This window comes from Mesoplodon densirostris, chromosome 7 (genome assembly GCF_025265405.1).
Source record: "Mesoplodon densirostris isolate mMesDen1 chromosome 7, mMesDen1 primary haplotype, whole genome shotgun sequence".
In the NCBI taxonomy this organism is placed as follows: domain Eukaryota; kingdom Metazoa; phylum Chordata; class Mammalia; order Artiodactyla; family Ziphiidae; genus Mesoplodon; species Mesoplodon densirostris.
This window is the reverse complement of record NC_082667.1, coordinates 35209903-35232248: the sequence shown is the minus strand read 5'-3', so window position 1 is coordinate 35232248 and position 22346 is coordinate 35209903. Positions and strand designations below refer to the sequence as shown.

The following is a 22346-nucleotide window of genomic DNA, read 5'->3' as shown; positions in this document are numbered from 1 at the left end:
GTAGGTGATAAATGCCCATAATACCCATTAAGGGCTAATCCAATTCACAAATTATTTTTTCCTCCATTTGTCATCATCATCATCATCATCACTGTTATCTTAAACATTTCTAGAGCATGTTCCATATATCAAATCACATTTGAATATTTTAACCAAAATATATATAGAATTATAATTGATGTTTATTGTAACAATCATAACATTGATTAATATAATGATTCTCAAACTTTAATGTGCATATTCATCACCTGGAAACCTTGCTTAAATGTAAATTTTGCTCAATACGTCTGGGGTGGGACCCAATAATTTGCATTTTTATCAAGCTTCCAGCTGATACCAATGCTACTGGTCTGTGGACCATCACTTAAGTAGCAAAGGAGTAAAATTTGTTGAGTGTTTACCACATACCAAATGCCCTTAACCATAAAATTACCTCATAAGAAAGAGCAAGTAGAAGGCACGTTTTAGAGATGAGAAAATTATGTAGCCTGGACTAGAAGCCAGTTCTTCTGACATCTAGTTTAATGTCTTCTACTATGTCACTCTTTCTGAGTATGAGAATCTGTTCTCTGCTCTGGGGAGGTGGGAAGCTATTAAATTTATGATATTTTCACAATTTAATATTCAGTCAAAAATAAAAGTTTTGCAAACTTCTTCTTAAATATAAATCTAAAATATAGTTTCCTTTAAAACCAACATGAATATTATTGCCTCTAATGTATATAAACCAAACAGATAATGAAATTTTCATATTTTCATTTTTTGTCCATCTGTTGAAACATAATATATATAGGTAAACTATACATTCATGGTCTAATGCATTTTATCCTTGCAGATTCTGTGACATTAAAACTCTACCCCTTGCCTTAGCAGAAGGTCTCATTTTCTATTCCTGGAGCTAGCAGCATTCCATTTGACATTTGATGCCCATGAGATTTTAACAGAATCTAGGTTATAAGATTGCCACATATTTTGAACAGGGATCTGTTTGCTTTTCCCAAAGGTGTTCTGCCTTATACTTTTCTTCGAAACAGTTTTGGTTATTTAAAAAGAAGCCTCCAATGATAAGACCTTTTTCATAATAATCACCAGTGACTAGACAGCTTTCTGTTTTAAAGAGGATTTGTTCAGAGGAAAGAAAGCCATAGTGATCCCCTCTTCTAACCATAACTCAAAGCAAAAGACCATATTAATATTGTAATGATAGAGTGAAAAAAATTTTTCCTACCATAAACCTCAATATAAGTATAAATTTCCTTATATTTTTGAAAAGACAAATCAGTAAAATGTCTTTAAAATGAGTAGTACATACAACTCAACATAAAGGCTTTAGTTCAAATGCAATATACTAAAAATTGTCTTTCTAGTCATCCTGACAAAAACATGCATTCATATATACAATATATAATCAACTTAGGTAACTTATTGAAAATGGGCTCATCTAAGTTATTTTATTCCCAGAGATGCAGAAAAATTGACAGTAAGATGTTTAGTGTTTCATAAAATGACATGTTCTAATGTAATTGTTACTTAAGTTTTATACTTAGCACAAACCCATAATAATGATAGGCTCTCTCCTTTATATCTGTCTATATATGCCGGCCAAATTGACCTACTTAACCTTAAATTTGATTAAATTTAGAATTAACTATTTCTGATATAATATAAATGACAAAATATTCAAAATACACTCATTATAATAACTGCTTTAAATTATACACATCTATCCATAGTAGTTTTTTTTAATTCTGAAGTTTCTTCCACTGCTTAGTATGGTGGCTTACACATGACAGGTGCACAGACAAAAAAATGCTTATAGGAAAAAAAATGAGTGTATTAATATTAACTAAGCTAAATGAAGATAATCTTTAAGCAAATATTTTACAACAAAAATAATAATAAAGAAAGAAAACTAACCTTGGGAAGTCTTTTCTATGTGCCAAGCATTGGCTAGGAATAACACGAATAATATTGTGTTAAATCACACAAAAATATTGCAAGATACACACCATTATTTTCCCTCAGAAAACTGAGATTTTATGATCTCCCAAAATAAAAAACTAGTAAATTTTAGAGCTCACACTCAGACCCAGATCTTTGTGGCTCGAATCCCATGGTCACTATTCTCTTTCCATCTGTTAACTTTAGTTTAGAACTTTCTTGAGTGCAAAAACCAAACACAAGACAACTTTTAGTATATTGCACCTCTTTGGTAGAATGTAGATACTACTTAAAGACTCTTGAATTTAATTTTATAGAATAAGGTAAGAGTGTTTGCTTTTACAATTAAATAAAATTTGATATAATTTAAATTCTTGCCTTTTCTAAATATGCTAGGTAAGATTTTAGCCTTTATTCAGTTTGTTTATTGTCACAACCATTATCATCACAACATAATTGTCATCATCCTTGATAATTTTTTTTTTTTTCTATACGCGGGCCTCTCACTGTTGTGGCCTCTCCCGTTGCGGAGCACAGGCTCCGGACACGCAGGCCCAGCGGCCATGGCTCACGGGCCCAGCTGCTCCGCGGCATGTGGGATCATCCCGGACCGAGGCACGAACCCGTGTCCCCTGCATCGGCAGGCGGACTCTCAACCACTGCGCCACCAGGGAAGCCCCATCCTTGATAATTTGAGACATAGTGTTTACTGAGTAATTGCTCTGTTCTGTTCTTGTCATTGTGCTGTTATGCCTCTCTGCAGATTTAACTCATTCATTGCTTACAAGTCATCAAACATGATATTTTTGGCCATTATGGATCAGGCATGATATGCCCAATATTCAAAATGCCATTAACAAGTGAGACAATATTATAGATGTGTTTTGAAACAATGAAGCAATTGCTTTATTAAAGATAACACTTCCAAGAAAACTGGGAAGTAAAACATCATCTTTCTATTATCATTTTCCTAAGGAATGATGCTGAGTGAGATGTTTATTTGTCTTAAATTTTATAAGCTGGTTCTGTTAAGGATATAAAAAGGAGAATCATGCAGTTACTTTTCAGTTTGCCAAATTGATTTTCTAATGAGTCCATGGTAGATTCGATATTTTCGTGTTGGCATGCAAAAGCTGTTTTAAATTGATAGCTGAATACACAATAGCAATGCATCCTACATATCACATTGTCTTTCTTACATTACCCACATTACTGTTTTTCTTCAGAATGAATTTTATTTTCCATTGACTGTATCTATTGGTATTTACTTCCAATTCTTATATACTCTCAAAATAAGTACAATATGTTGATTAAAGAATCATGATAGTTCAGTCAGGTGTTGCTTTTTAGAGTTGGTGTTGACTGCATATTGGCACAGTTTGGTCAGTTCACAAATAATTTTCATATTTTAACACTGTTTCCATCACAAAATGCATGATATTGTATCCAAGTCTCCTTGAGCTTTAGCTACTTGTTTCACACAGCTTTCACTGAAGATGAGGGTACTAGCAGGGCCTTAAACATCTTCTTCACCTCAGCTTTCATGTATTCCTTTTTCCTGTTTGTTATTTTGTACCATGAATAGGATAAAAAAGTCCAAATCAGAAGAAACTGATTATCTAGACAAGAAGATTGATTTTCATTTGTTTGCTTTTGTTTTGTGATTTTTGTTATTGTTCTCTGTTTGAAATTGATGCCTATGTGATATTACAGTCCATACATCTCATTGCACTGAAGTCAATTTAATATATCAAAAGTTGTATCATTTAGCCAGAGGCAGCTAATGGTGCACTTGAAACTGGAGGTAGTAAATATCTTTGCTTTAAGGCCCTTTAGTTAAAACTAATTTTAGACTTCCCCAACCTGGATTTTATGACAATTCACTAAGCGTTAGCTGAAACTCAAATTTATATAACCAAGAATGGAAAGATTCTGTAATTCAGATTTCCCATAATCAATTCTATTTTAATGAACATTGCTGATGATATTAGAACTTATTTTAAAAGCTTTAAAGATGACATTTTATAGCAAGATAATAAATTTTTGTTTGTTTAAAGCCAACTGAAATCATATACTTTTATAATCTAAGTAAATGTATTTTTCTATTCACCACACACTCCCAACAAATTCCATTCTGGTGTCAGTGGCAAATATTGCCACTGCCATAACCTGTGGAGAGAAGGAATTAGATATTTAAGTGGGGGAATAGAATAAAGCTGGGAAATTAAATTACTATAAAATTCTATGTTTAAGAATTGAAGCAATATTGCTATTTTTCTTAATGTTTATCAATAAGCTAGTATTTTCTTTTATCAGGATATTGTGTCTATGTAAAGACCATTCTCAATTCAATCTTTTCCCCCCAATATCTGTTGTCTTTATTAGGTGTTGTATATAATAACATTTTAAAAATTCTCTAATCTTAGTTTAAAAAGAAAAAAGTATAAGCAGTACATACTCCTCTGGTAGGCTCAACAAATGCAAGTATGATTTGTCAACATCACTGAATGTGTCCAGAGCAATTGATAAAGCAGCTTTATTAAGTAATCATATTATATTAGAAAAGAAATATCAGTGCAAAGAACCATCTTCTAATTTGCTCATTTTATGGGCAAAACTGGCTTATGGTATATATTTGTACATATTTACAAAATTCAGTCAGTTGAAAGTGTTTCTTTCTAAAGTATCATTTAATCAAATTTCATTAGGAGAAGACAGCAAGTTTCAGAGGGCTCACTTGACGTTATTGTTTGGAGGATAACAAAGGACCGTGATGTGTAATTTTTAATCCTTATTCATTGCATTATTTCTGCTAAAATCACTGGTGAAGATAGAGTTAGGATTTTTAAAAGACCAGACTTTGCTTCATAGTCTTATGTTTGCTGTCTGTTTTTAAGTATCCATCAACTATTTATATCATAATTATAGCTACATGTGTTTCCAATATTGACGTACAAATATTAACTAATTGAAGAAAATATTTTCAGGGTGGGATTCCTGAGACTCATGGCTTTGGGGGAGGAAGTTGGGCAAAGAGTTTTGAAAACTGCTTTAGGACTTTAGTAAAGCTAACTGTACTGTGGGGTAGGATGGTTTCTATGAATGTCAGAATGAAGACTAGCTCATTTACTGGGACCATAGCGATGAGGGAGTTGATCCTGCTCCCCATTGAGCTGCTTCACTGTCCTTTCTATTGTAAAGGTGTCCACCTTTGTCTTGTCTTTCAGTCCTCCACAAGCAACCCAGAGAAGTGTGTCTCTGTTTGCTGGAGCTTGGCCGGATTGCAGCCAGGTAGGTCGTACTACTGCCGCTACTTAAGACTTGACCATCTCAGCATCCAAGCAGCTGAGAAGCTTGCTGCCTTTTCATTGCTGATGTTTAACCTAGGTGTTGAGAAGCAACTCCTTCAAATATGATCAGTATGAACATCTTGAGAACAACTGTTCAAACTAAAAAAGTGGACCACCAATATTCTTAACATCATGGCCTTATTGTCAAAGTCACTATGTTTAAGCATTTTCTAAATATCCTTTAATTGAATACATTTTCCTTGCAACTCTTTCTTGGGAGGCTGGGGAGGATCTTATACATGAAATTGTATGTGACAATTATACTTTCCTTAGTGGAAAGTCTATTCCCATTATTCTCTCTCTTTCTCAGCTCCTTCACCCCTCTCTTCCTGTTTACTCTTTAATAATTTTCAGCCTCTTCTTTTGTTCCTTTTTCCTCATTTTCCCCATTTAACATCTCATCCCTCAGCTCTTTTGGTTTCTACTCCTGAGTGGATGGATAGTTTTAAAATTATTCTCCATAATTTGATTGGAAAAAGATAGAATATTATCCTTCATATGTAGAGATATCTTTGGAATCTTTTTCTTCTAGAAAAGAAAAATAAGAAGTAATTGTAGAAATCATAACTGTAGCTAAATAAGCAGGGGAAGGGACTTTATTAGCTCAGCTGACTTGATTTGGTTTCATGTCTTCTTATTACATTGCAAATCATCAAACAAGGCTTCTGGTAGTTTTATAAAGCCCAAATAATTATAAATGAAGATATAAATGTTTGAATAGATCTTGATGCAAAATAAAACTTCAGAATTAATTAGAATTAATTTCTCATCCAGATCCAATTATACTTCTAGCATTGAGATCAGATGAACCAATAAGACAAAGTAAGAGTTTGCTCTGGGTGTTAATTCTCAAAGGGAGAGCTATAAAGAAAATCAAAGAAAAGAAAAGACAAGGTGAGCACATCAGCAAATTACAGCAATGGGTAGAAAACTTTCTGCCAATGAATAGCCCTTTTTTTGATCCAGTGGAAAATTCGCTGTAATCAGAAGAAGTAACCCCAAGTTCTTTAAAACATCATAGTCAACACAATCTTAACAAATTGTTCATCAGGTATGAGTTTTACTTTATCATAATAATTGGATGAGAGAGATTGTTTTAATTTTAAAAAATTTGAATTAAATAGGAATGAGGCTCCACTCAATAAGGAGTGAAAAAAATCAATTTGAGACATTTAGGGATGTCCCTACTTTCTCCCACACCTTTCCCAGCTATATTGTGTGACAGCCTCTGGTCCCCTTGTCTTCTGACCACTCAGGTCTCTACTACTCAGGCATAGTTCATAGTATCTGACTGTTTCTTAGGACCCCATTCCCCTTCAATGCTGTCACTTTCTTGGGTTCTGAGAGGGAGTAAGACAAAGGTACCTGTTGCTTTTAGGATTCCGCTAAGCCACTCCTCTACCATGCTTGAGCCTTCTGGCCTGCAGGACAAACAGCTATGAGTCAAAGGACTCAGCAGATATCCCCTAAGAAAGGTGATATTAAAAATACAGGAGGGAGGAATACACACAAAGTAAAATCTCAGTAAATGAGCTGCTGCCCCTGAAATGCTAGAGTAAAAGAAAGATTGTCTAGAGTTCCTGGGTAATAAGAGATTAGGCAGAAAGCTTTTTGTTTACTTGTTTATTTTAATTATATCATTAGAATATTCTAAAATGCCAGATTCTATTTTGGTGCTTTGATAACCTAAATATGTGGATCAAACAGGCATCATGATTCTGAAAGTTGTGATAGAGGTAAAAAGGAGTAGTGCTATCTACAGAATTAGCAGGCAGTTGTCATTTTCCTCTTGCTTAGTGTACATTATTTACCTATTTTCTGGATTTATTTTATTTTTTATAATTATACTATTTATTATCTGAACACTGTTAGGAATCTTGCTGAACTAAACATTTTAACTATGACCGAGCCATCAAAGAAGAAGGCATGCTGTCCAATGACAAAATTCCCTTAGGAATCACCTTTCCTCCAGCTCTGAGTCTGTCATGAATTGCCCCTTGCCATAGTATATAAAACAAATTAATATCTTGGTTAATGAAAGGGAATCATAATGGCCTGGTCAATTTGAAGGTGAAGCATTATATGAAATGCTTTGTGTGTGTTTTTCCCCAAATATTTTAAAATTGAGATTCTGGGTAGCTCCATTTCTTTTTTTTTTTTTTTTTTTTTTTTTTTTTTTTTTTTGCGGTAGGCGGGCCTCTCACTGTTGTGGCCTCTCCTGCTGCGGAGCACAGGCTCCAGACGTGCAGGCTCAGCGGCCATGGCTCACGGGCCCAGCCGCTCCGCGGCATGTGGGATCTTCCTGGACCGGGGCACGAACCCGTGTCCCCTGCATCGGCAGGCGGACTCTCAACCACTGTGCCACCGGGGAAGCTCCGATTTCTTTTTTTCTTTCTTTTTTTTTTTAAGCCACTTTATTAAGATACGGTTGACATACAAAAAGCTGTACATATTTAATGCAAACCACTTGATGAGTTTGGATATAAGTATACATTTATGAAACCATCACCACATCTATGCCATAAATATATCACCTCCAAAAGTTTCCTCTGCCTTCTTTATTATCATCATCATCATCATCATCATCATCATTATTGCTATTAATAAGAATGGGTGGCTACATTTCTGACCTCACTTTATGACCATGTGATAAAAGCAGAGATTATTCACATTACAGAAGAAAATTACTAATTTCACAAAGCAGTGATCTAAGGATTAAGACGATACATTACAATATTCAATTTGTAAATTTTGCCTTTTATCTTCTTCACCTACTTAAGTGATGTGAAGTATTGCACACTTACCATGAAAAAGAAAAAAAATATGCTAACAGATTATTCAGGGCATCACTTTTGTGTGCAGCATAAGGTTAAACAGCTGAATGCCAAATGGATAGATTGAACATTTAAGTATAAATGTCTATTTAAGTTTCTCTCTGTACACATTTGAAGATTTTATCAAAATTTTAATGGAAGTTCAATTGTGCTTTAAAAACAGTAACCCAATAAACCCAAACATCATTACCTTAGCCCTGTGTTGAAGCATAATCATTGAAGGAAAAAAGGGAAATTCATCATTCCATCTTATTTTACTCCTAATTTTTTCTTTAGATATATTAAACCTTTATCTAGATCATTGTACGTGTGCTTCCTCCTCCCTGTACTCCTCTATGGAGTTGAATTAAGACAGAGTTATTGAATTATTGAACTAAGACAACATTAGACAAAACCAGAAGTGGTATTTGGAGAGCTCTCAAGAATCACAACATTAATCTGTACACACAACAGATGAGGTTTGACCATAACAAAATCCCAATACAACCTTGCAAGTTTTGTGTTTTTTCCACTGATAGATGATGTTTCTTTACACTTGATTCTAAACATTTATTTCTCAAATTTACATAGATGTCATCTTAAAAGCATCAACATCACTTTAGAAATGATTCACTAAATATTTCTAATTCCCTGCTGTATTCTCTTGCCTGGGAACACTCCGTGAAACTCCTTTGAGAGCTGTGGGGTGGGAGAATGAGACCACTTATTTTTGTTCTCATGGGTGAAACTTTCTTTTATTTTCAGCTAAACAGAGCTGTCAGCACTGGAGAGTGAAATCCCTCTGTTAATATTTCAGAAACCATGTCAGTTTCTGTGTGTAAAATATGCATGTTTGCCTTCTGCGAAATAAAACATTCAGCAAAAACAGGTCAATAAAACCTCAAAGATCTTTTTAATGAGGGTGCTTTGATATTCATTGTTTAAAAAAGGTTACTATGAATTCAACCTTTTTTAAGACTGCAGAATTAAGATTAGCTTTATGATAAAACTAAAAAAAATTTTTTGATATTTTGGTTTGGGGCTATGATGAATAGTCAACATCAGAGGGAAGCCTTTTATATTTTTATTTTTGAGTGTTTTCTTCATTTTCAACAAAATTTATGACCATTCAAAAGAAATATACTTTGTGAATATTTTTGTTAGTCTCCTATTTTAATCCATGCCTTAATGAAATGTTAATTAAAAGAAAATATTCTTATACAAGGCTTATTAATTAACTCATCCTATTTAAAGAGCTTGACTCTGACTGCTAAGAATAAAATTTGTTTTCATATGAGTGAAATTTCCATCCAAATTTAAATCTATCTTTAAATAACTTTAAAACAGAATAAAAAATGGGGCAAAAACCATCTTGTGAGAATCTATAAACTATCTGTTGTATGCCTTAAGAAGGAGGAGTTTCTAAACTTTATCCCTCCAACTCTAGTAAAATAGGCTCCAGATGTCTTTTCTTTGAAAATTATAGTCTAGTAAATAGTTTGAGTAAATTTTCTAGTTCAGGGCTTAGTTTAGGGGCTCAATTATTTCATCTAGACCAATCACAAAAGCTATATCCTGTGCCAGAAAAATGCAAAGTCCATTTCTAAGATCTCATCATAAAGTTATTAACCATAAGACTATTTCCCTAGCACTATGAATTTTTGAAATGAGACCAAAAAATGGTAATATGATATTGCCCTTTCAGTATTCCCCCTACTTTCACATCACTGGGGTATACAGATGCAAAGATTTGGTTTTAGTGGATTCAACCTTCTTGCTATCTTTAGTTGACCCTTATTCAGTTTGAAAGCAACAGTTGCCCCTTCTCCCACAAAGCTTTGAAATCTTGTAGTTGGACAAGAATAGAAAACACTAAATTTTTGAAAACCTTATAAACAAAATCAAAATGTAGAGTGGTATAGAGTTAATCATGGAAACCAGAATGAAGCAGGCTTTTGGAGAGCAGAAAAAAAGACCTACTGGTGACTAAGCTGGCTTCAGGTGCAGGCCCCCAACCCAAGGGGAATTTCATGATTTACAGACTGTTGACACCTCCAGACAGACAGGAAGCCAATGAATCATATTTAAGTGTGTATTTCAGGATTGGCTGACTGTACCTTAGGCAGCTTGAAGTATTCAAAAGCCAATATAAGCAGAAATTTGGGGCTTAGTGTTGATTTTCTATGTTCAGTGGCATAGCTAATTTTCAGCATTCCCAGGTAAAGAAAAATCTCCAGGGCAAAGTTTTCCATGTATGACTTTGTTACCAACTTCATTCAAATTTTGTTTTGTATTCAACATGGAGTGGAGCTTGTTGTTACTTTAATAACATATTTCTTATTACTTCACTTTGTTAAAAAAAAAAAGAAAAAGAAAAAATTGTGCAACCCAACCAGCCTGCTCCTGAAAGGTGACATGAATCCACCGACAATTACAAATGAAATCATATTTTCCAACTGACCCAATTTATACTTTCAAATATGATGTTTTCATTTATGATTGACTTTTAATTGGCTGTGAATTCTAGCATGTTAAATTCCTCTAGCTTCACTGCCCAGTTTATGTTATTATCTTGAGAACATTAAATGTAGCAAAATGCTATACCTTGTTGGAACTAAGAATTCACATAAGTCTAGAGGGATTAAAAAGGGTTGCCTGTTGAAGTTCATCCAGCGAGTTAGCAGCAAAAATGAATTTATAACTTGTTCTGCTATGCTCCAGCACCAACATATCCCTGCCATCCTACAATTCTAGGAAAATTAATTTAAAGAAAGCCTATGGTGAGTTTTTTGTAAAGGATACCAACAATAGTAATAATATAACAATAGTAATGACACTACATCTTAATTTTGAGGCTGTTACATAATTTCATTGGGTGGTATATTTTAAAAAGTTAAAACTTTAGCAAAGGGACCTCAATGCTGCAGTTTCCTGGTTGTGCAAGCTTTGATGCATCAGTTATCAACAGCTGTCTCAGAGATGGTGCCATGTGTCAGACACTGTACTGGGAGTGTAATGGATACTGTTTTAATTCCTTCTAACTGTATTAAAACACAGGAATTAGAATTTCCATTTTACAGTGAACTAAAACTGAGGCTCAGAAATAATGTACGTCAAGATGCCCAAAAGTTCTAGACACATGAAAGACGTTCAGTAACAGTTGCTCTTTTAACTTTCCTCTTCCTCCCTCCTCCTCTCTCTCTCTCTCTCTCTCTCTCTCTCTCTCTCTCTCTCTCTCTCTCTCTCTCTCTCTCTCTCTCTCCTGCTACATCAGACCTCTAGGACAGGCCACTCTCATCTGTATTTTCCTAAGAGAAAACAGACTCTTAGAGGTTAAGTGATTTGCTAAATTTAAAGAGTAGGTTAATGGCATAGTTAGCTCAAGCCTGCCTCAGAGAAGAATGATACCCAAATCTTCAAGTGAATATTACTGGTACTTGTCAACAGTAATGAGATACTGGGTTAAGTGTAATTAACAAGTACTAGAAAGTTAAAAATGTATTTTAGTTTTGAATAGGGTTTAAAGTTTTCTAGAAGAACATTTTTTGGGGGTAAAACATTTATTTACATTTAATGTCAATATGCTTTATTAAAGTGATATGCATTTAAAGATCCAAAACAATGAAATCTAATTCATCTTTGGAGCCTGAATGCATTGTTATATGAGAATATGGAAATGTTTTGCATTCCAAAAAATTAGCTAGTAAGTATCTATTGTGTGCCAGGATCTACACTGGCTGCTAGGTATGCTGTGAATCAGATAGTCTCAACTGTTATAGAATCTGCGGTCTATTGCATGTTTCTACAAATGTCCTGTTAACTGGCTAATCTGTATAAAAGGTTTGAAATGTGATAAATAGTGCCTAAAGTCTTTTAGCTAATGATTTATGTAACTAAAAATTACTCTGTTCACTAGAGGCAAAACAGCAATTATTATTTGAGTTGTGCCAGCTTAAACTGTTTTGTACTGAATTCTGATATAAGTTTTCCAGCTCTCAAAGGCCACCTGACGTGTGTGATGATGTCAGTTAAACTAACAAGCCATTAGAACAGAATGACGATAACCTAAGGTTTTACATTTAATGATGTTTTAATATACTATTCACTCACTCTAAGGTATTAGACATATTGCCAACATATTTATTCTCTCTATATAGGTTATCTACTTTGTAGGTAATCCACAGCCTATTTTTAAAAAATTTCTAAGTGACTTTTTCCTCTTCTTTCTAACATGTGATCACCTGATTAAAATGTCAGAGAAAACCTGAAGTAAGAAAACCTAGATTTGCATCTTTATTCTGTTCCTAGCTTGTTCTATATTTCCTCTGGATCTGTTTTATTTATTCTGTAAAAATGAAAGGGTATAACTACATGAACCCAAAGATCCTTCCCAATTCTCAAATTCTGGAATTATCTTTGGCCTCCTTCACCTAGGTACAATTGATATGCATCTAGGAAACCAAACCAAATTTAAACTTAGCCTAAGAAAACTATGGGAGATTAGAATGCTGTTAACAACTACATCTCTGTCTTTGAACTGCTGTGGCATTTATAATTTACAACACATAATTTTTAACATATTGTTATTCTAAATTATTTTTGTTTCTTTATTCATTTTCTTTCTCAGTAATACTGTACATGCTTTCATTATGTTGGTCTTAAAAGCATAACCAATATACTGTATTACCCATTCTACCTTGTTCTGAGTCCATAAAGATATGCAAGTAAGAGTGAATTTCTTCTCTGTTAATTCATTTAAGGACATTTATTTGGGGAAATTGCCGTTTTCAACTTGACTCTGACTCTCTGACTTTATTTCCATTTTTAACAAGCTTATATTCAAGATAGGAGTTCAATTATAACACTAATATCATTAAAGCTAGTAAATCTGAAAGCTGAAGACTAAATTAATATGGTAATTCATGCTATTGACTCATTAATATAATATATAGAGTATTTTAATTTATTTTTAGTATGTTATGTATTTATTCATTTATATGTTCATATATAGATATAAACATATATGCGTATGTATATGTAACTATAAATATATATGTATGTATGTATGGGGGTGTGTGTGTTTTTCCCTGCTTAAAAGGGTGCCGGGCTTCCCTGGTGGCGCAGTGGTTGAGAGTCTGCCCACCAATGCGGGGGACACGGGTTCGGGCCCTGGTCTGGGAAGATCCCACATGCCGCGGAGCAACTAAGCCCGTGAGCCACAACTACTGAGCCTGCGCGTCTGGACCCTGTGCTCCGCGGCAGGAGAGGCCGCGATGGTGAGAGGCCAGCGCACCCCGATGAGGAGTGGCCCCCCCTTGCCACAACTAGAGAAAGCCCTCGCACAGAAACTAAGACCCAACACAGCCAAAAATAAATAAATAAATATTTAAAAAAAAAAAAAAAAGGGTGCCAATTTAAGAACATACTATTTCAATGCCAGAGAAAAGTTAATGTTGTTTTGAAAAGTTAGCAATTTGGTCCTATGGTATAATTGTATTCAACATATGGCTAAGTGTATCATTATTACAACTTATGCATGTGTATTGATCTGGTGTCTTTTAAAAAGGTATGGTGTGGAGCCTCCTGGTTTGATAAAGTTGGAAAAAGAAATTGAACAAGAAGAAACACTCTCTGCCCCTTCTCCTTCACCTTCTCCTTCATCAAAGTCTTCTGGAAAAAAGAGTACGGGAAACTTACTGGATGATGCAGTAAGTAAAATTGGTCAAGTTTCTTATCAACACTTGGTCTTTTTTGAACTTCAAAACTCATTCTGTACAATCTTCTATCAGTCTAACCTTTACCTATTCCAATGTTATTGAAATTTATTTTAAATCCTATGAGGGGGGCTTCCCTGGTGGTGCAGTGGTTGAGAATCTGCCTGCCGATGCAGGGCACACGGGTTCATGCCCCAGTCCGGGAAGATCCCACATGCCGCGGAGCGGCTAGGCCTGTGAGCCATGGCCGCTGAGCCTGCACGTCTGGAGCCTGTGCTCTGCAACGGGAGAGGCCACAACAGTGAGAGGCCTGCGTACCGCAAAAAAAGAAAAAAAAAAAAATCCTATGAGGAAGTTTATAGTCCTGCAATTCATTTTGAGATTCAAAACTGAGCCACTTATTTAAAATAAAGCGTCGGGGGCTTCCCTGGTGGCGCAGTGGTTGGGAGTCTGCCTGCCGATGCAGAGGACACGGGTCCGTGCCCCGGTCCGGGAAGATCCCATATGCCGCGGAGCGGCTGGGCCCGTGAGCCATGGCCGCTGGGCCTGCGCATCCGGAGCCTGTGCTCTGCAACGGGAGAGGCCACAACAGTGAGAGGCCCGCATACCACACACACAAAAAATAATTAAATAAAATAAAGCGTCACTTAATTCTGCTGAGTAGTATCTAAAATTTTAGGATAATAAGTCAACCTCCTGAAAATTGTCTTTGAAAACACTTAAGCCTTGATACTATTGGTTCCTGTTTCCTTATTCACTGATAAGAAGCCTGAGGCATGGGACTTGAGGATTTTTAAAGAAGGAAAAGCAAAATACCATGGAGAAGTTAACTGCCCTTTACTGACTGCCTGCTATGGGCCGGGTTCTGCCAGTATTCTTCAAGCGCTCTTGTTATCTTTAGGGCAGGTTTCTTATTGAGGAACCTGAGACTTGAAGTTGAAATACCTGCTGAGAGGAAGAGAGGAGCTTAGATTCCAACCTAATTTTGTCTAACTCTCTGAGGTCACCATCCCTCAGAGTTCTTGAGTCACCATCTTTGGCAGATTAGGAAATATTTTCATTATACCCTCGTAATTACAGAAAACAGATTCTGGGTGTAACAGTAAACAGGATGAAATAAAATTCTCTGGCTACTTCTGCTGTCTCTTAAATAGTGTGTCATGTGTGTGCATTTACTTCCCAGCACATATGTTTTGAGCGTAAATGTCAAAAACCTATGGGTTTTATAAAAAATGGAAACCTTGGGGATGTTAGACTGAAGTATGTCTCACATACACAAGGAGAGTTCTTAGAAACTAGCACCAACCATAATGCCAGTTATAAGGAATAGACAGGATTGAAAAGGACAGCTAGCCTGTAGCTGAGAGTTTCCTTCCCAAGGGTCTGAGCTGAAAAGAGCAGGGGAAATGGCTGATTGGTGCTGTAGGATGCAGAAAGAAAGATTCCCCCATCTTTTCTTTCTTCCATGTGACACTATAACCTATATTGCAGATTTAAATGAGCAGAAATATAACAATTTGTCTGACCGATTGAGAATTCCTATTTCTGCTAAGGGTAGCACACATAAACTTAGCCCATCAAGGTATCTTATCCAATACCAGTTTAATTTAGTTTTCCTTGGTTCAATCCACTCAGAAATGAAAGGATAGGCAGGGCATTTTAATATAATACACCTAAAAGGACTTTAAAATCACAGGAATGTTTTTAAGGATCAGTCACATGTCTTGAATCCTGCTGTTTCATTTTTATTTTGTAAGGTAATTGAATAACATTGTACTAATAGTAGATAATGGAACATTATTTATATATTGATGAGAACAATTTTTTCTTCTCTCTCAATTATACTTTTTTGATTAGACTTACTTTAGAGTAAGATCTTCCTTTTAGTCTTTCTCTCATAAAAGTGTTTTTCTGGGGTTACTATGCTTGATCTTAGTCCTTTTCCTCTCAGCTGTTACCTCCATTCACTTCCTTTAATGCATTAGAGTCAGAGGTCTGACGCTTAACCTCCTAATGAATGAATTACTGAATCAAATGAATTTTTTAGTCCTCAAATTATGAGACCACTTTCTGGTGTTTGACACTATTGACCACTCTGTTCTTGAAATTCTTCTCCATGAACTTTATTGCTACCAGAATGATCAACCTAAACGCAACTCAGAATTGATTAAAATTGTATAGGGGCTCTATAATATCCAGGGTAAAGCCCAGACTCAGGTATGTGTCACATAAGCCCTCCATGTTCTGGCCCATTTTGTCTTTCCCAGACTTTTTTGCCCTATGGATTCATTCTTGCATTCTGATGTATCTGTTGTAAACCTATACTCTAATCCCAAACTCCCAAGGATTTTTTATACCCTGTGTTTTTCCTCACTTGGCTTCCTCACACTGCTCATCTTTGAAATCTACTTTTAGACACCTTTTCAACTTCTAAAATTCAGGTTGTGTGGCCTTCTATAGAAAACTTTTCTTGGCATCTCTCATCCCAGGTAAAATTGACAAATTTGTCCTTGGTACCTCAAGTACTTTTATATATTTAATGAAGTGTTTACCTTATTGGGCATAAATACCTATTCTTCTCTAGGTATGGTCCTTGTTCTCAAAGACAAGGACCATATTTTATTCAGCTATATCTAGTACCATGCTTATTGGATAAATTATTAATGTGGGTAATCAAAGTTTTAAAAAGACTCTCCCTTTTTCTATTTATCTGGAATGACCATGTGCTCTGGAAATATGTGCACTTCTCAGCTCTGATGTAGCTTTGCAGAGTGGGGAGATGTTGCCCCTTGAAACCATTTCCATGAGCCTGGAAAAAGTAGTTAGAATGGTTCCCTTTCTTCACCAGCTTGTCTCATATGTGGCCATCCCTCATCCTTGAGAAAGGGAGAAGAAGGACAGGAGGGAGAAGGTGGTGAAACAACTGTGAAAGGGATTTTGGAAAAGTTTTACCTATACTCCAGTTCAGAAGAGGTAGATGAGATAGGGACTCTCTTCAAAATGGCAAGACTGTCACTCTGTGGTTGTTCTTCCCTACTCCAAGTTCTGTTCTCTCAGCTGGAAATAATGAAGGGGGTTTCAGAGAAGCTTTAAAGTTTGTCAGGGTTTGGGAACATAACCATCTGTATAGTGAAGGGCTTTTCATTGAATGTAGGAAATGTTCTAAGCAGATATGTCTATACTGTTGCCAGCTAGAATACCATGTTCACAGTCTTCAAACTAGCATTTCTCATGCTAGTTTGAATGTTTAATCAAACACTCACACCACCAGATGACCCGTGGAAAAAGAATTCAATGGTTAGGTTAGTTTGAGAAATACAGCTTACTATAGTCCCTACCTAAAGTTTGGCAATGCATTCTGGCATATCAAAAGCACTAGTGAGTTCCATAATAAGATCTTGTTTAACCTGGAGTTTTCAATGCTTATTTGGCCGCAGAAGCCTCTTACAATCTTCTTCATTCTACATTGGGGAAATTGCATTGAAATATTTGCATTCTGTTTAAGTGATAGTTTTTCACTGAGTGTTTTATTTCAGGGACAGTGGAACAGAGAGAAAAAACATATGAACCTCACTAATGGCTTAAATCAGAGCTTCATATTTCAGATATAAAAAGGAAATAGTTTCTATGGCAACTGCTTCACTGCATATGAGACATATATAGCCATTGGGGAGTTGAAGTTCATATACTCCAACATGTTCTTTAGAATAGGGATATAAAATATTGCTTGCAAAGTTCCTGTGTTTAGTTAATACTATTGGCTATTTCTACTCTGGCAAAGTTATTATTTACATCAAAAAAAGGAGAATAAAGAAGGGGAGTAAAAAAAAAATGGAGAAAAGAGTAAAGAAAAAAAAAAAGAAAGAGACGCAGACCTGTGCTAAGATGTCATATTCCAGTGAACAGTTTCATCAAAAACTGCCAGTTTTGAAACTTTCAATGTGTCCTCACATTTCTTTGTTTGCTACTTAGGAGAATTGTGGAAAATTGAAAAACAAAATAGGTGACCTTTTATGTGGATAATACATCCCAACTTCTTTAATCAAGCCAGACATCGTAAGAGAAACACAGTGGAGTCCATTCGGATTAATTTATTCCCCCGATGTCCTGATAGAGTGATTCAGCTGTGATAAAATGATGGGGTCAGGTTTAGTGCCCTCGTGTTGAGCCTGTTCCCACACAATGAGTTGAATACAGTTCTAAGAAGCCATTCTTACTTTCTTCCTCTTCTCCATCAACTTCCTCAGTCTGGGGATGAGAGATAGTATAATTCTGAGTAATCAGGCTCCTCTTGAAATCCCATTTCAACAGAAAGCTGGCTGGGTTCCTGGCCAAAACCAGAACACCTGCCAGACTGACTTACCCCAAGGTAATGTAAGAAGCAAGATGTCATCAGTCACTGTTTACTTAACTCCCCACAGCCTGGCCTTGTCTCTTCCATTTCTGCTTCCAGCTCTCACACAGCCACACAAAAGCCCTTGATCTTAAAAAGCAAGTATATTTTCAAAGCTTAGGAAGACATTAGAGAAGGACAGGCCACTTGAGAAAGTGTGTCTTGTATTTTATTTCATTTGGTACCAATAGTTTCTGTATTTTGTCTAAAAACACTTCAATATGGAAATACTTTCCATCCATACTCGTGATTGTCATTTCTTAGCAGAGGAACCACTTGAACACCAATTTACTGTCTGCTCACTTACTACATCATGGTAAAGCTGTGCCAGGCATGACTCTCCTAAAGTCCGGGCCATGTGTTTTTATGATGCTGACTGTTGGATTTTTTTTCAGGGTGACCAAAGTCCTTCTCCCTCCCTCCCTCCCTCCTTTCCTTCTTTTCTCATGGAATTATTGTGGTGCTAAGGAAAACTGTACTGCTTCTAGCAATGGTATGCAATAAACACAATTTATATATATGTATATTTATATATATATATATATACACACACATTTATATTTTTTAACATTTATTTTTTTTTACACCTTTATTGGAGTATAATTTACAATGGTATGTTAGTTTCTGCTGTATAACAAAGTGAATTAGCTATACATACACATATATCCCCATATCTCCTCACATTTATATTTTTAAAACATGTCTATAAATACATATTGAAGGAGATACACATAGAGGAACACTTACAACACTTAAGACAGCACACATTCATTGGTCCTGTGACCTTACCCCCACCCCAGAATGTGGGTCTGCATTATAGAAGGGAATCCCTAAGGGTAGGATTCTATTAATACTGGGGGAGTGGGTGGATATATCTATGGCCCAAGTATCATATGGTAGGAAAAATTCAGAACTCAAAGACATGGGCCTAATCACTCACATAACGATGTTAGACAGTTCCCTCACTTTTTCAATGAAAGCCATCTCTAAAATTCTTTGAATCCAGTCTTAATCTGTTACACTAATTTCCTCCTGTGTCCTTTTTAGATCCCTGTGCTTATTTATCCATTTATTAGTTATTTATTTATCCAAACTTATCTTAATATAAGTTTTGCTTCAGGATTCCCCCACTCTTTCTAGCTTTCCCCTCTAGTGTCTTATGCTTCCATACTTTCTGGAACCTTGCTTATTCTAGGGAAACCAAGATGCTTAAGTCCTTTACTCCAACAGGCAAGTGAGTTCCTGTGTGACTCTTCCCACAGTTTTTTCTTAGGGGAAGACTGATTGAAGTCAGACATTGAATTATTTGATGAAATGATTGAATTGCTTTGATGACAAAACTCTAGGAATCATATCTTTGTGGAAGCAAGAATTTGGGTGAGGGGTGTCCAAGCCAATCCCTTCAGAATTTAAATTTTCTGTCTAGCTTCTCAAATGTAGGCTGTACATTATTTAGATCTGTCTTCTATGGAAACATTGACTCAAAACACAACATATTATTCTTTTGGGTTGTTTGGTTGGTTGGTTAGTTGAAGAGAGGACAGTTATGAGACACGGCATGGCAGGTTCCCAACCAAGGAAAACATAAATAAATAAACCTTATTCCTAAAATCATGGACTATACATTGTCTTTAATAGTCACAACTATTTATAAGCATTATGCATTTATCATTTAGTGTATGTGTTTTGTAAAGAGTACAGAGATAGATAAAATAGGGAAAATCTGATATTCAGACATGGATTCTATAAAATACATATAAATTGTAAGATACTGCTACAGAAATAGGTTTTGGCAGGTGGGAATTACTGAGGAGTGAATTGCTGGATTAGTCTGGATGAATTAGAGATGACTCCTTAAAGAAAGTCTCAGGATTCAAAATAAGGTGAAATAGTCTCATTTTTAAATAATAATTTTTAAATTCTCATTTATTTTGAAAATGAGTAAAATTAATATTAAAGTTATGATGAGGAAACATATAGACTATGTCTATATGTTTCCTCATCACAATAGACTATGTTAACGTGACTTGTATTCTAGTTCTCAATATATTTATCTTGACAATCCAATGTACATGATCTTTTTAATCCTCTAGACATGAGAACCCAACTCGTCATCCCTACACTGCCAGTTGATTTGCTTGTGATTATCTTCCAGCATCATTATCATTGTCATCATCCAGTTTATGCCTTAGTACAGCTATTGACCTTCACAAAGTGCCTTCAGGGCCTGACCTTTACATAGTTAAGATTTAATGTGATATGTCTATGCTCACATCGTGTCCATAGTCTGATACAGAACAAACATAAAAGCACTAATGGTTCAGGGGCCTTTGAACCCATGGAACAAATTAATCTAAAGGCAACCTGATTAAGGAGAATGAACTTGCCTGCTCTTCTATTTCAGGTGAAACGGATTTCTGAAGATCCTCCTTGCAAATGCCCGAGCAAGTTCTGTGTGGAGAGGCTCTCGCAAGGAAGATACCGAGTGGGAGAGAAGATCCTCTTCATTAGGGTAAAGTTTTACTTTTCACTTGACAGCTTGTCCTTTCAGAGCATATACAGGTCTTAAGTTCCAGGTTACAGGGAAAATATGACCAGTAACTCAGCAGGAACTTCCCTTATGGTGCTTACAATTGGATTTGAAGACATGAGGTATGAAAATTTTTTATTATCATACATAATTATCACTGAGGGCTAAATAAATAGAACTTTATCTTTTTTTATGTATACACAAACGTATACCCCAAACAGGTCATAGAAATCAAATAGAATGAGGAAAAGAAGAGAAAACAAATTCCTTTTTTGTCTATGCATTTAGTTTCAAAGGAAGAAAATCCACCTCAATGGGTAATAAAAACAGTATTCTGCCCTGGTTTTCCATATCTCAAGTTTGGGAAATGATTAACCTATAGGTCCTGATAACTTTCAAATTATTTGAACATGACTTTTCAAAAAGTTTGGGTTGTAAACCAGAGTGAGGACAGTCAAAACTCATTACAACGGCATGGTTAAATGATGACTGCCATTTTTTTACTGGTTTTCTGGGTTAGAATAAAGAAACGTGAGCCTGTGCCAATGAATGGTTTGGTGGCCTCTATCCATTTTACAATCATCCTAGTTAAAAATCTGACTAGATGTCATGAACAATTCTTGACTGTAATTATTGCCTCAATAAAGTAACATTTCAGGCTGTAATCTGTTTTGTTAATAATCAAGAGAATTTAACCTCTCAAAGTATATTTGTTGCTTTTTCTGAGACCAGGAATTCTTCTTTTCAAAAATAAGAAAGTGAAAAATAAAGCACTGATATACTCCTAGAAATCTGCAATTAATAAGTATGAGTCCTTCTATCTTATTTTTAGTCATTTCCTAAAGAATAGAGGTTATGATTCTGAGAAGCTATATTGTCTTGTCATTTGAATAAGTTAAAATATTTTCCTTTTTATTTTATTTTGTAGAGCTGAATAATTTGGATGTGTACATCTAATACAATCAATGAACATTCTTAACATACTCAAATCAGTGATGACCCAGTAGAAATTTTTTCCAGTGTAAAGTTTTCTTTTTAATGACCACTTTCGACTGAAAGTTATTTGTATGACAATTTTTTAAGGCTCTACAAGATTTAATTTAAAGAAAAGTTTAATTATAATTAACCTTCAAACATAATGTCAATCGTTTTGTATTTTAATCTAACATTAGGTCAGTGTTTATTGATCTAACAAAAATGTTCAGGTAATAATTGCTATTTTGCTTTGGAAAGGCAATGAAAGGGATATAATGATATGTTATTATTAGGGGCTTGAGAACCAGTTTAGGAGAATGGCCTCCCTAGAGTAGACAATTGGCCCAGTCATCACTTATTGTTCTTTGTTACAAGGATAACATGTTTATTTTAGCCAACCAGCCTGCTTTTGCTTTAACACATTAATAAATGGTGATTTAGTAGTACCTCCACAGATGTTTTTAAATTTTACTAAGTTGGCCTTTCTCAACTGAAGCTCAGGCTTCTTGAGACTATTAAACCCTGGAGCTTAGAATCAAAACATAGGGTTTTATTTATTTAAACAATTATTCTTTTTTATAATGGAAGTGTTGACAAAACACATGATTAATAAATTAGATGTTTTTCCCT

The 22346-nt window shown here is 35.3% G+C and overlaps 1 protein-coding gene across 2 annotated transcripts in view; it reads left to right on the top strand.

Annotated features, from left to right (window-relative positions):
• Positions 1–22346, top strand: part of GAS2 (growth arrest specific 2) — a 155043-nt gene that overhangs the window by 81702 nt on the left and 50995 nt on the right. For both annotated transcript variants that reach the window (XM_060104427.1, XM_060104425.1), the window contains exons 5-7: positions 5169–5232; positions 13671–13812; positions 20616–20723. In XM_060104427.1, coding sequence (XP_059960410.1) covers positions 5169–5232; positions 13671–13812; positions 20616–20723 — 314 coding nt within the window. The remainder of the gene's footprint in view (positions 1–5168; positions 5233–13670; positions 13813–20615; positions 20724–22346) is intronic.